This window comes from Dermacentor variabilis, chromosome 8 (assembly GCF_050947875.1).
Source record: "Dermacentor variabilis isolate Ectoservices chromosome 8, ASM5094787v1, whole genome shotgun sequence".
NCBI classification, from domain to species: domain Eukaryota; kingdom Metazoa; phylum Arthropoda; class Arachnida; order Ixodida; family Ixodidae; genus Dermacentor; species Dermacentor variabilis.
This window is the reverse complement of record NC_134575.1, coordinates 31,432,614-31,448,143: the sequence shown is the minus strand read 5'-3', so window position 1 is coordinate 31,448,143 and position 15,530 is coordinate 31,432,614. Positions and strand designations below refer to the sequence as shown.

Genomic DNA, 15,530 nt, shown 5'->3' with positions numbered 1-15,530 from the left:
GTTTTTTGACAATGTGTGGAAATACATTGCTTGACAAAAGAAATAGAGCTGCCGTACATTTATTATGGCATTACCCTTTTCAGCAGGATTGGACGCCCACGGGGTTGCAGGACTCGCGTATCGGAACAACTTTCACTTGGGTGCTGGTCAAGGCACGGGCGGGAGCAGCGTTGTAATGCCGGGTTACGACCCCAGCGGAGACAGCGCCAGAGTCAACTACCTCGACAACGAGGACATGCTTATTAAGGGTCGGGGCCGATCAAGCTCGAGACGAAAGCGAAGCCTACGAGGCTGGGAACCAGAATATGGTGGCATTAAATCTGGGGTTCAAGTAGCGGAGGGAAGTTCACGAAAATTTAAAGCGTACAGTGGCCCACAAAATGGGGGTGAGCAAGGCATAGTGCTTGGACAACTGAAGGGCTGCCCCGGCAAAACGCCCATTCGTCTGTCGTTTGGACGTTAGGCCAAATTAAAGTAAAAAGATAAAAAAAAACACTGTTTAGTTTTTGTCAGTCTTTTGTGCACGACGCCATTCTTTCATTCGTTGGTTGAAATCTTGCCCTTGACCACTTACGTCACAGCATGAAGATGTGGCCTTTCTCAAACGCGGCACGGTACCGCCTATGAGCAATTCCTGAAACAACAACAAAAAAAAAACACTCACCCTGTCAAGTTATAAAAGCGAGTTCGTCATTGAAAATAAACAAAATATGGCCACTGCGCAACAGCAAGGAACGTGAACATGGTCAGCCATCGCTTCCAATTTTAATAAACCAGTGTTCAGACAGATATTCGTTGTAATGACTCTTAACACTTCAATTAGGGGCATTCAACGGCAAATGAATCAACCCTAGTGCTCGATCCTCTGCTATTTATTTAAAATATTTTAGACGCTTGGGACCAACAGCATAAGTCATTGCACGAAATATTTTTTCCGAAAAAAGAACCATATTTCACCGGCTCAAGCACCACCTGAACTTCCTTGTCATGCACGAAAGTATGCACTTCAATGACGTTGCCGAAACTTGTGTTTCATTTATAAAAAAAATATTACGGCAGAACCCAGCTCACGATGACTACCGAGGATAATACGATTACCATCCAAGCAATATAGCGCTGACGCTAAACATTGCGACAGAATTACCTGTCTGAGTGGGAAAATTGATTAGAGCTTTGAGTGTGACTCCAATCGAATAAGTGAATTTTATTAGCCCGACGTTTCGAAGTATTAAATGGTCAGCTCTCGAGATAAGCAAGAAAAGTTTAAAGTGTTGGTGGAAAAAATAACAGTGAAAAGATCGATAGAGACGCGGTCAGTATAGGCATAGGTAACAAACAGTGCAATATGGATGCAGATGATTTAATGAAGCGAAAAAACATGAAAGAGAGATAGGCAAAATGCCCAACTGCTGCGCCCTTCAGAACAGCGGCGGGTTTTGCATTTACTCTTCGAACACCTGTCAGAAATTGGTCTAAACGGAAATCTTCATAGATTCGACATTTCATACAGAAAAGCCTAAGTTTACCCGCCATCTCACCTGCAAAATATTAGTATCAGGCCCACTTGCGCATACCATGTTGATTTTTACTGTTTATATAAAAAAATGTTTCCACTCACCTCTGGACTTGTGTAATCCCGTTCCCTATCCCTGTACAGAATAGCATGCCAACGGTTGTATACGGGGCGGCGAAAATCTCCCTTTTTCTAATAAAGAGCCTCTCTCTCCCCTTCCCCCTCTCTCTGCTGTACATGCTTATAATACATGATTAGCTCAAGCTAGTTATCTATTTGTGACCGCTCCGTTTCGAAGAGGTTATCAATAGAACTGATCATCACTGATTGTGGGCAGGGCGGGTGACAAGCCGTTGCAGAAAGTTTGCCCTTGAAATGTTTGCACCAGTATAGAACAAAGCGGGCTATCGGGCGTGAGATCACGCCCGATAGCCCGCACGGGCTGAACTGACGGCTACGTGCGTGAGGCGTAGTTTAGGTCCCCTTGGTGATTTAGCCGGTAACTATAACACGAATGCTTGTCAAGGACCTACCTTCACAGAAGAAGGCCATGCAAGCGCTTTTGCGCTTCTTGCGATCTACCGGCCTGTGTGAACGACTTGAAATGGAACGCCTTTTGTTTGTGTCTCCATGTGTGCGCGTTCCTTTTTTTATTTTTTTTTCGTTTTCCTCTCTGTCATCTTTCTAACCACTATCCCCCATCCCCAGTGTAGGGTAGCAAACCGGAGACTCATATCTGGTTAACCTCCCTGCCTTTCCTCTTCATTCTCTCTCTCTCTCTCTCTTGTCAAGGTCGCGCGTGCACTTACTGGACGGAACGGTGCAAGCTAACCCCACCCACCCCTTCTCCCCACTTCAGCATATAGCCAACGAAGATGCAAACTAATTTTGCGCAACACAACCTAAACTGACAGGGTCGCAAAAGTCAACGCTGTATGCATGGTACGTGCACTTCAGAACGACCAGAAACGCCATTCGGTCTGCGCGAGATGAGGTTACACGAAAGGAATCCGCGGCCTCGGCCCAAAATTTAATGTAAGTGCTTCTTTTTTCGTCATTGGAGCACAGCGCCGAACATAATTCTGCAAACAAATTTTTCAATGTGCTGGTGCTCTGAAAAACACCGAAATCAACTTCACTGTTGCAACGGTTTTTTTTTTCGGACTGCCCGACGGTGTAGGACATTATCGTGGCGTTGTCCGTGTCAATAAAAACATTATTAAAAATCGGTCGCCGGATGTTCATAGTCGGTCACCAGTGCTTGCGTCACTTTTCAAAGCAGTCCGTGCACAGCTCAAGGCTTAACTTAATAGCCATTCGCTTGCCTGATAGAGGGCCTCCGCAACCAGGAAAGAAATCGAAAAACAAAGAAACAAACAAAAAACTGGCAGAACCCACCTCTCGAGGAATATCGTCGTTAGTGCGATTACCGTTGAAGCAGTGTAGCGACGCACCATATTGCCAGCACCGAAGCGTGTATGCAGCCTCAACAAGATGCTTCTTCGTGCAAAAGCTCGAAAGAAAGAAAACACACAGGGAGAGAGAGAGAGAGAGAGAGAGAGAGAGAGAGAGAGAGAGAGAGAGAGAGAGAGAGAGAGAGACAGAGAGAGTTTCAGCGCTAAAAAGCATCACGTTAAGTAAACACCAACTCGCCCAAGAGGAGGTCATCCTTAAGTGTATGCAGCCAGGCTCCCCTTTAGCGACTCTTACTGCCCACACAGCGCCATCTAGCGGCGCCGCAATTAAAGACTTCGTATCGCGCGAGTTTCATTCCGCCGGGCATCGGAAACTTAGGGGGATTATTTTTGTCACCCTGGAGCGGCACACGGCCAGTGGCACCCTACCTGCCCAAGTGAACGTGAGCTAGGCTCATTGAAGAGTGGCCCGCTCCTGCCCCTTCTGTCTCGCCCCTGTCGGCGAGGTGGACACGGGGCACCTCCTCTGGACTTGCCCCTCTCCACACGCCCTCCGCCAGAAACACCTGCGTCGATGTGGACCGCCCCCAGGTCGGCCGCCAGATGTAGACAGTTGGATCTTGGGATCCCACCACCGGACACTGCTGGACTTCATCCGAGAATCCAGCGTGCATCGACACGTGTAAATTATTCTTTGTGCCAGAAGGCACGCTGTCGCAATAATAAAAAAAAAGAGTGGCACACACCTACTGGCACATACCGAGTGACTCCGAGTTGGTATCAAAGAGGTTCGTTGAAGACCTGCGATGACCAAGTGGCACATACACAGTGCTCCAAGTTGGCGTCAGATCGGCTCATTGAAGAGCGGTACATAACCAGTGATTGATTGACTGATTGATTAAAAGCTTTATTATTCCACCGAGCTGGGGTGCCCGCCTCTTAACTTACAAGGTAGGGGGCGGGGGGAGGACGAAGCAGTCCTCGCGCGTTGAGGACGGTGAGTCTTCCCTGACTCAGCCTTTTTCCTCAGCACAACCGGTAGCCCGGTGGGCTACCCGTTCGGCTATAGACTACCCCACCTGGTTTAGGTGGCACTGCGGACGCTGCTGAGCGTGCCGCTCGCAGGAACAAATGGAAAAAACAAAAAATCGCCCGTGCTGCATTTGTTTGCAGAATGCTCAGTGCCACAACAACCTTGAAAGCGCGAAGGGCCAAGACGCCCGCCCGCGAAATTCCACATATTTTCGAGCAGGTAGCGCGAAAAAACAGACGAGACCATTTATATGGAGGGACGGAGTCGCTGCCAGTTTTTCTTCTCACAAGACACCGGAGAAATTTCATATTTTTTTTTAATGTGACACGTCTGAACAGAGTCACAAATCGAAACGAGCGTTTAGCAATTTTCATATGCCTCCTATTATTTCCAGTATTTCCTACTGCCTATAGTCGTGGCAGTGGAGATAGCGTCACGTGTACCGGTATTGCACGTGCATAACTGTATTCTAAGACGTGCACACGTGACAAGGGCAACAATACCATTCATCGGTTGTGGAAGAGTTCCAGCAGTTGTGGCATCGCACAGAAAGCTCGAGCAATCAATTTTACAAGGAATAGACGGAATGTCATAGGACGTGTATGGAATCTTCCGAGAATGGGTCTCAAATAACTATCAAGGTCGTTCCATTTTTTTTAGGAGTGCGATGCTTCCGCAGTTCCATTGTTGGTCGAATACTATCGCTTCAGCGTCCGATCACACTGGAGAACATTTCGTCGTCCCACTCGCGCATACATATTTCTTTGTGTGGACGTGGGCCGTCAACGGAGTGACGTCTTCCTTCGAAGCAATACATTCCATCTGTTGCTTGAATGACGCGAGCCATGTCGATGCATTTAGAATAAAAAACATGTTTGCAGAATAATGGAAAACAAGCGCAGCTTCCAAGGTTGCTCCAGCGCTCGGGATACAGACCTGCTGCTGTGGCTGCAGTCGCAGTAGCTCTTTTACACTGGTGGCCCAGAAGCCGATGAAAAGTCGGCAGGCTGCTTGGTGGACACAAGAACGAACATGAAACTCCGTGCCTCATTATCAGTGGCTTTCTTCATTGCCGCTCTATTTTCCCCAGCATTCTGCGATGATGAAGCTGCGGTAAGCGTAAGCCTTGGGAAGGGTTTACATCCTAATATTTGTTCTTTTTTTTCTCTCTCACTCTGTCTTTGCCCTCTTTCCAACCCCTATATCCCCCACCACGGTTTGCAAAGTAGCAAACCGGAAACTCGCGCATCTGGTTAACTTGCCTGCCTTTCCTCCCTCTCTCTCTCTCTCTCTTAGACCCTACCTCTTCAACCCGAAAAATCGTCCAGAGTGCGCAAGCTTAGGGAGACCAACATATCGTTCAGTGCAGAGATAAATTTGCAGCACGAGGGTTTCAATGTGGGCTTGCTGGCAATACATCTTCAAGGGGCATATGGTAGCGCGATTAAAAGACTGGACGAAAGAAGACACACACAGCGCTGTGCATGTCCCTGTGTGTCTTCTTTTATCCGGTCTTTTAATCGCGCAAGCGTACACCCCTTGGAAATTTGGGGCAGCAGGCTTTGATGCGTCATTTGTTTGAACTGAATTTCACTTACAAATACGAGGTGAAGAGTTCGGTATATAGTGGCTTAGGTCTCAACACGACATTGCTATCAAAATTCCTACGTGAAGACAGAAATGAACCATTAAGCTAACGCCGAAACCTTTTGAATAAACCTTGTGGTGCAGAAGTTTAAAATCAAAGCCTGAGTTATACCCGGCCCTACAGCCAGTTGGTACCGACTCTGCGGAACGACCAATCCTTTTGTGCACGGCGCACTTTACATTGTTGAGCGGGAATAAGCTAAGCGCTGGAGCTTATTAATAGCATTTAGGATTGGTGTACAGCCAGAAGGCCTAATGTCACGCATTTTCTTTCTGTAGTCTGTAGTGCCCTAAGATAATGTGAATTCGAAAGATTGATTGACAGTGAACCATAGTTTTTGAATGAAATGGTGAATAATGCTGACATTCTATTACCTCGGGGAACGAAGCAAAAACGGTTGCAACGCCGTGGACGAGAAACGCTATCTAGTTATTCCGGTCAATAATGCACCTCGTTTTGTAGTTCATACTTTTATTGATGCAATGGCCACAGCGAACTACTTGGAAAGAACGAACAGAGAACGTACTTGGAGAGAAAAAATAAACTATCTGCTGATGTCTTACGCAGCGTTTCAATATGAAAAATGACGACGCAGTCAACCCCTTCAGTCACAGTTTGTGCACGGAATCTGTTTTCGCCAATTCTGTTCAGCAGTGGCAATGACCAAAAACTAAGAAACCTGAACGTCCAGTTTATTTCAGACTGCAGAGTGCAATTGCGTCTCGTTGCATTATGTGAAACTTGCGCGCCCTAGACGCCCGTGGATTTTGTTACGAAGATACCATTTCAGGAGAGAGATTTACTAATAGTGCCGGTATTTGTTCTTTTGCTTTATTTCGATATTACATAATCCAAACATTTACAGTTCTTGTTTTATTTAGTATTTATATTAACCAAGTGAAAAGGCGTAGCCGTCGCCAGCAAAGGGCGACAACTCGTGTGCATATTTTTATCACAATAATAATAAAAAAGGAATGCTTCACGAGCCGCGTTCCGTACCAGTGAAGTAGTGTTTGGTTGGTCCTCGTCAGGCCTGTCACCAATGGATAACTTGTAATGGAATGTGTGCCAGTTATTGAATCGTTTTTATGAAAAAAAAAAGAAAATGCGTGACATTAGGCCTTCTGGCTGTACACCAATCCTAAATGCTATTAATCTGTAAGTGCGAGGACTAAGCAACGCCGAAAGAATTTGCTGTCATCCTTACTTTCTTTCAGAAAAGTCTGTAGTGCCCTAAGATAATGTGAATTCGAAAGATTGATTGACAGTGAATCATAGTTTTTGAATGAAATGGTGAATAATGCTGACATTGTATTACCTCGGGGAACGAAGAAAAAACGGTTGCAACGCCGTGGACGAGAAAAAAAAAAGGAAACCAAATCGTGTATCTCGCTCCGTCATTTTTATTGTTGTGTTCGGGCTTGCTGTCGCCATGTAGACAGCGTAAACAACACGCTCGTTCGAACCCCCCCCCATGACACCTTGGTGGAGGTGCCGTGTGCATGCCCAACGCCACCTAGCGAGCGCAAAACCTGTGGATTACGATCCAAAACGCGATGCTATAGCTGGCCCTACTGCCACAGAACCTAATGCTTCCGAGTAAGCCGCGGTGCAGAATTTGATGTCCCCGCTTTGGTCACGCCGGGCTTGCCAATCGAAACTTCGGACCTATCACGACGTCATAAAGCCGAGTGCCCAGGCCTTGTGGTATCTAGGAGGCATTGACCGGCCTCTCCAACCTGTCTTCTTGTGAAACAATACTTTACTCGAAGAGCTCAGCATTACGCCAACATCGCAGTTTCAATAACTCTCTCACCGTTTCGACAGATCAAGCGTCTGGCAAATTCCTGAGGCGAATGGCACACCGACCAGAGCCTCGCTTTACTAAACCTCCCTGTATTTCCTTCTGTGTGTTTTTCTCATCTCCTTGTCCACTGTCTTCTTGCCTGTTCTCGCCATTCAAGGTATTCAACCAAAGCAATTACTGGTTAAGCCTCCTGCTTTTTCCTTTCTTCTTTGTTTGTCTCTCTTTTCACTTTTCTCTCTCCTCATCAACGTTTATCAGTCAACCAATAAACCTCTCTGTCTGTCTGTCTGTCTGTCCGTCCGTCCGTCCGCAGTTCCGACTCCTGAGTGGCGTTGCGTCTCTTCCAAACAGAAAGAACCCACGCGCAAGGACGGCTCAGAGGACCGGGCAGGCGGATCTCCAGAGGGAAAAGAGAGTGCGGACTACGAGCCAAAAGACTTCGAGGGCACCTTCACGCGGTCCATGAGGAAACTGCAGCGACAGGTGCGGAGACGCCACAATTACTACAGGAAGCTTCACGGCGTCGATCCTCTCGAAAAAGACGATGAGGTAAGCCGTGCCCATACGTAAAATAACGCGGTCTACTGCGTTTGATTTATTTGAGGATTATGGTAGTATCGGCAACTTTCGTCGCTGGCTTTCTTGTTTCACATTCGATCGGCTAACACAATATGCGAAAATTACATGAGGGAATGAGCAAGCGCTCGGGCAGAAATACGCCGTCTTCTCGTTCGCCAGCGTGTTCGTATCTTTGCTCGGCGCGAAATTTTTTTCCGCTTTCTTTTTTTGCGATACAGCGCACTCATCGCACTCCCCGACGACCCGCCTGTGTCTCGACTGTAGTAACGCCGTGGCGCTGACGTCAGTGGGTGTCGCTGGGCTGCGCGCATTGAGTGAGAGCGAGAAAGTCGGAACGCATCTCCCGGCACTAAATATATACTTGCCGAACAGGAAGAAGTCACATTGCGGGTCTACATCTGATCTCGAGGACAGATGTCACGCAGATAGGTGGCGCCGAGAAGTAATTTACCAAAGAGCTACTATGCTGTAAATCTAGTGGAAATCACAACAAGCTGGTGTCCAAGATCAACGAAATTTGCCACTCCGTTTCTGAACGACCACGTGATATAATCTTTGATTGGCTGTGCGGATATTGCGACATGGTTGATGGTCCCCTCGACGATGACGGGCCGACGCGCCCAGGCTGGAACACTGACACCCACAGCTTTTGCTTAGTGGCTGTGTTATTGGGTTCCTAAGCGCGAGGTCGCGGGATCGAATCCCGGCCACGGCGACCAGATTCGATGGGGGCAAAATGCAAAAAAAAAGAAACATCCATGTACTTAACTTTCCGGAGTCCCCGACTACGGCGTGCCTCATAATGAGATCGTGGTTTCGGCAAGTAAAACCCCACAACTTAATACTTTTATGGAACAGCAAAACTCCTTATGCCTTCGTAGAAAGTAGACCCTGCAAGAAAGTTGTTTCGCAATCCCGCGCGTATCGCCACGTTGAATTACGCCTTAGAAGAAGTTTACACCCTTTGGGTTTTATATCTACCACGTACCAATGATCGTCATCTCCCTTGCTTGCATTTCCTTTTTTGGAAACGGCGCGCCCGCTACTTTCCTGTCGGCAATGCTATGTCATGCTGATAACGCGCATGCCGTTCATGACTTTGAAGGACCGGGCTCGCAGTGTTAAAGAAAGGAAATGGCGACAAGGCAGATGACGTTTATTGCTGTGTGGCAAGATACGACTCAAAGGGTGTAAACTTTCCTTAGAGTATACTGGCATACGGCGCAGAATTCTCACCGTCAATTACGCAGCTTGGAGCCATCGCTGAAACTGCAGTTCCCTGTCTGCTGAGCTTTAGGTTAAAAATCACAACGTGATTGAAGAAACAGTGATCGTATTTGCGTGAAATAGCTTTTCTTGTAGCGACTTCTCTACAAGTGCCTCTTTTGTTTTCGTTTTCTTTTTACCTGGGCGCGTTCGTTTTACAGCTGGACCGTTACGCGCAAGCCTGGGCTTTGTACCTGGCAAATATAGGAAAGCTGATCCACAGAAAGAGAAAGCAGTATGGCGAGAACCTTTACGAAGGAACTTTCGATGAAGATAACCCAATCAGAGGTAAGGATTCGTACAGTCGGCGATAAGCGATGAATGCAGTGCAACTTGTGCCACTGCCCAACTCAGAAAGAATTTGCATGGGTGTGCCATCCGATTATGTTCACTCATTTCCATTATATCGAACACTTTCTCACCGTACGGATCTATGTCAGAGTCGCTGGTTTTAGGATGAAACCTGAAGGTCTTGGCAAGCTTCGGGGGAGCTCATTATTTCAGTGCTTTGGCAAAGGTAATACTTTACACATAGCGAATTATTTCCCACTAAGTGAAGCATCTATTTGGTCAGAGCAATAGCCTCGAAAGGAAGATTTCGCAAGGAGCTGCTATCTTTATGCGTGGAAACGGAGAAATTGTCGTCCTTGATAACCACAGCACTAAATTTCATAAGATTTATTGAATTTCAAAGAAAAAAAAGTAGGAATGTAGTGACCTGTAGGAAGCGACCTAATTTAAAAAAAAATTCGGTCGGTGGTTATACAATTCTTTTTTTATGTTTGAGACGGGGAAACACACAATTATAAAGTTTTCGGCATTGTAACTCAGCAATAAATACGACATCGGAATATTGTAAACTGAATGTAATAGTAGATTTAAAGTGGACAAAATTGGCGTATTGTACACGGCTAATAATTATACCACTAACATGTAAATATTAATTTTGAAAAATCTTCGCAAAAATTGCTACAGTTTCACGTAAGCTATTAATTAATTCAGCTATAAATTTGTCTGCTTTATAAGATCTAGCAGATCCAGAGTGACTTTAACTCAACACTTTACATCTAATAAGCGTACATTTACAGATTTGAAAACTTCGCGCTTTAATGATCTTAGACCTACATACTTTTGGCAATTTTGATAAAGCCAGAATGGCTGCTGCCGAGACTCGCTAAACTTTATGTTTTTCTCTGGAACGCAACAAGCTTCATTCAAATCAGTTTAAGTTTTACAAGTGCAGAATTACAGATTTATAAATTTCATGCTTCATTTTTCGTTTAGGTTTCACATTTTTGAGAATTGGGTTCGAAAGTTTGTGCCCTCAGTCAAGAATTTGCTTCGTAGCCTCATTAACATTTCTTTCTCAATTTCGATAAATTTCATTCTACTCGGTCCAGCGGTTGTCCCACAAACACATTTCTCACTTTTACACGTATTTGAATAAGTAACTCGAAGTTGTCCCCGACCTAAAGCTTTCTCCTAAGCCGTGACCGAACTCCCGCTGGCCCGGCTCCTTCTCAGTGGTGAAATTGAGGCAAGGGCTTGCTTCAGCTCTCTCGGACACTATGTGTTCCGGAGAGGAGACGGAAGACACGGTGTGCAGGCTCACTGTAGCCTTCTTCGGTGGAGCTGGAACTGAATTCCTAGCCTGTCGCCAAGTATAGTCGATGTTACAAATTTTCTCGTGTCATCTCTCATGTAAGGAGTTGCTTGAACGAAAAAAGAGCGGCTCTACAATTGCCTCGCCATCCGAATTTGCTGAATCGGGGTGCGCTGCAACCACTCTGACATATGCCTCTCTGCAGACTTCGTTCTTTCTCCGTTTCTTTTTTTGCATTCCACCGTTCCCCTATACAGGTGAATGGTAGCAAGTTGAACAAGTTCGAGTTTACCACCACGGACAGGTGGGCCAACTCACTCATGAGTCGACTAACTCAGACTCACTCACACTTAGAATGGTTGGTTAGTTGGTTAGTTTGGGTTTAATGGCACTAAGGCAACTAAGGCCATGCTGCGCCAGACACAAACACTTAGAATGATCCATGAGTCTGAGTGGGTCCGGCTGGGTGGAGTTCGGGCGAGTCCCAGTCCAAACAATTCCTCAGGAAAAAAAAGAAGAAACTCTTGAGCGAGCTTAAGTGAGTTCCGTTTAATTTGCTTAGCTATTCCTGCAGGTCTTGTTCGTGAAGGCGGACGAGTCAGCGTTGTGAATACTTTTAAACTCTTGTGCTCTGCGCTAAGGGGCTAGTATCGGGGTGCTAGTATCGGCTGGGACTACGGGGTGCTAGTGTCGGTCGGGACTGCGGGGTGCTACTATCGGCCGCAGCCACTAGTGCTCCAGAGGACAAGGAAGAGGAAGAGGGCTCCGAGCTATTTTTACGAGCCACGTTTTGAGACGACGACGACGACGACGACAACAACAACAACAACAACAACAACAACAACAACAACAACAACAACAACAACAACAACAACAACAACACATAGAAGGTGCGCGATATACAGCCAGCAGTTAAGGCTGTAGGATTCCGTTTCTGAACGTTCACTTGCGCAGGTCTGGCCTGGTGCATTTCTGCCTGTGCAGTTTCTTTAAAGAAGGAGGAAACAACACCTCACTCTTTTATTTGTAATGCCACCGCCTTCACTATATTAAAAAAAATATTTCGAATTCTCTTTCGCGAAAATTGCCTGGATCTGATAAATTGCCGCTGTTCTTTCATTTAGAACGTCCACTCCAGGGTCGTTCGCACCGCCGTCCTAGAATTTATTGTTGATTCCAAGTCATTGCCCAGTTATACCGGCTTCCAGTGCTATCATTCTTATTTTTAGTACATTTGAATTCCGACTGCGTCATTCATTCTTTTCTTTTTGCGTCTGCCACATTGAATATCTCTTCTTTTCGGAATTTGAAGGGAAAATTTAATTTCTATAGTTATTAGCTTTATCCTCCTGAGTCTTGGGCGATTCCCCATAGTTGGTATTGAGCCCCAATGTCAAGAATAAAAAATTATCGAAAAAAGGGCGAGTGGCACTACGGGCAATTCTGTCGCCCGTCGCGCTTTCCTAATGAATTCTCTTTCCATGTGTGTTCTAAAAATCTCATCGAATTCACCACACTTAAAAGCGTTACCTAAATAAAGTTCTCACTCACTCACTCACTCGCTCGCTCGCTCACTCACTCACTCACTCACTCACTCACTCACTCACTCACTCACTCACTCACTCACTCACTCACTCACTCACTCACTCACTCACTCACTCACTCACTCACTCACTCACTCACTCACTCACTCACTAAAGAGCGTTCGTGTCACTAGTTCCCTCGTAGCTAAACCTTACTATGTTATGACGAGTTCCGGGTCACTGTGAGTCACGTTTCACCGAAATCGCCGACTCGTTAGCGCGAGCATTGCTGAATGGACCAATAATTGCTATTATCCGAGTATGTTCGTACAACACCGTGATTAGGTACCGGAAATTTTCAATACGTAGCGATTCCCGCCGAATAGTTACCGACATCTTTTGCAGAATTCAGACATCTGAAGTTTTCCTTGGGAAAAATTACTGGTGCCCATCACGACAATTAGAGGTTATGATTACTAGGTTGCGTAGCCGTATTCGTCCTGCTGAACCTACATTCGCACTAGTGTGGTGTGGTGATATCGCCCCTATGCCAATCCTGCCGTGAAATAATATATATTCATCATTGCTTTTATTGTAACCGGTTTATAATACGAATGAACCATGTTCTTGAAGTGCGGCTTTGTAACCTTGGCTGAAATTTAAATGCTAGAATTCAACTTTGTTTTGGGGCCTCGGTACTAGGTTTTTAATCTCTGGGATTTCGTTTATGCACCGAAACGCATAGCATACAAATTACTACTTTAATCACTATGCCAATTGTCACTTGTGCAAGTTACTCTCCTCCTAAATTGCGGAACGAATCTCCTTTTACAGCGAAACTGTTAATCGCTTGTTCCCCCGAGTTGTGTCTACTTTCGATGAAGATAACCCAATCAGAGGTAAGGATTCGTACAGTCGGCGATAAGCGATGAATGCAGTGCAACTTAGCCGCTGCCCAACTCAGAAAGAATTTGCATGGACGTGCCATCCGATTATGTTCACTCATTTCCATTATATCGAGCACTTTCTCACCGTACGGATCTGTGTCAGAGTCGCAGGTTTTAGGATGAATGTGTTTTTTAGGATGTACGTGTGTAGACACAAAATCCCGAAGATAGTGCAATGCCGAGCCGATCCGCGGCAGAGGTGCAGTTCGCCATTAACGTAGCCGAGCCCAAGTACACAGTTTCACTGGTCATCCTTCGTCACAGAGTGCAAGTGCACTGAGTCATTTTCTTTCCTTTCAATTTAACCGTGAATTCATCTGGTCTCATTTCTCGAATACACAATAGTCCTTCATACACAGTTTTAGCTTTTCAAGTTCATTTTTTTTTCTAAAATTACTACCCGTGCGTACAGCCATCTGATTCTTGGCCCATCCCCCAATGTGGGTACGTGCCTTGCTTTAGAGGCACATCATAATCATCACTACTCCCACAATCCTAATTGTCATCATAAACTGGGACCGCGGTTCATTTCAGCGGTGACAACTGGACCTCGCCTTTTCTCTAAGTTGGTTCTGTGAAATATCCTTACGTTTTCCTATCCATTTACCACACAGGGAGAGACGCCGTGGACGCTTGGTACAAACAGATCGAGAACTACGACTTCACGAAGAACTGTCGCCAACGGCGGACGTCCAAATTCACTCAGATCGTTTGGAAGGACACATTCGCTCTGGGCACAGGCATTGCACGTGGGAAGGAGGGGAAGTACTACTTAGTGTCAGTCTACGATCCTAGGGGAAACGTGAGGGGCGAGTATCGCGACAACGTGAATAAGCCTATCGAAGGCCAAGGCGAGACGCTTCCGAGACCTGTGTCAAAGCCAGAGCCGGAGCCGGAGCCGAAGCCAAATCCAGAGCCAGGGCCGGAGCCGATGCCGGAGCCAAAGCAAGAACCAAAGCCAGTGACGCATAAACAGCCAGAAGTGGTGCTGAACGCACCCGGACAACCGCTCATCCGTTTACATGGCTGCCCCGGAAAAAAACCGCTTACATTTAAGATTAACGTATCTCCCGACTCGAAAGTGCCAAGTTAGCAGCCATACATGTATGCAGACTGCATGGACATGCATGTAATCAGCGCTCTTTATAGGTTTAGACGTTTACAAGCAGCATGTGGCTTCAAGCTCTCTGATTCTCCGATGAGTACTGTGCCCACTTTGAAATCGAAGTGGAATGCTACGATCGGTTTATGTGAACGTTTGATTCCTTTTGTATTCTTGTGTTTCTGTTAGGCCTTTTACTCAATAATTTCACTGGTATTTCTAGTCCTTGGGTCTGCACCTGCGCCTTTGGAATAGTCAGCTCTTTGACGACATTTTTCATCTGTTTAACATCGTCTAATAAACAAGAGAAAAAAGAACGTCTCTTTGTTTGAATTATCACGATAGTTCTCTGTTTCATTTACGCCAAAGCGTGCTCAAGTATAACGTATGTGCGTTGCATAATGCTGAATACAAAGAGTAAGTATATAGAAAATAATTAAGGGACGCGATTGAGCCTTCTGCACATAAGCGATTAACTATTTTTCTGACATGTGTTAACGTACGAGCTCAAAGACCTTAGAAATTTGGGTCATTCACTGCAACAACTCTCCTTCAAAATCAGTGGTCTTGCGTGCCATAATAACCATTATCTGATTATGAAGCATTGTGAGACTCCGGATTGATTTTGACCATCTGGGGTCCTCTAAAGTGAATCTCAAGTACATGAATTTACTTTTTTTTTTGTTGTATTTCGACCACATTACAATACCGCCACAACGTCTGGAATCACACCAGCGACCTCGAATTTAGCAGTGCAACACCATAGTCATCATCATTCATCATCATCATTTTTTGTTTCTTGAAGACCCCTTTTCGTGTATTACATAAAGGTGGAGGGAAAATGCACCAATAAACACTATTGCCACTAAGCTATCACGGCCTGTATAAGCAAGCTTGTTGTGAAGAGTCGCGGCATTACGCATGCGCGTCTTTTCGTCCTAGTGTTCCTGCTAATACGCATTATACGAGGCGCTTGCTTTGTCAAAGGGATCAAGAATTGTTTGGCACGAGCTCGCAGATCTCGCAAAATTTTTGCGCTCGCCTGAACATTGCACCAGCCCTTATTTGCTTCACTTCCGGAGGCACATCATGTC

At 45.8% G+C, this 15,530-nt stretch overlaps 1 protein-coding gene across 2 annotated transcripts in view; it reads left to right on the top strand.

Moving 5' to 3' along the window:
• Positions 1-14,738, top strand: part of LOC142589927 (uncharacterized) — a 44,796-nt gene extending 30,058 nt beyond the window's left edge. Inside the window, exons 3-5 of one of the 2 annotated variants that reach the window (XM_075701641.1) lie at positions 7,768-7,965; positions 9,423-9,549; positions 13,949-14,738. In XM_075701641.1, the coding sequence (XP_075557756.1) occupies positions 7,768-7,965; positions 9,423-9,549; positions 13,949-14,427 (804 nt within the window). In that variant the 3' untranslated portion in view covers positions 14,428-14,738. Of the gene's footprint in view, positions 1-86; positions 1,634-7,767; positions 7,966-9,422; positions 9,550-13,948 lie in introns of those variants that run through there. The other variant, XM_075701640.1, reaches the window with a different exon arrangement.
• The last annotated feature ends 792 nt before the right edge of the window (positions 14,739-15,530 follow it).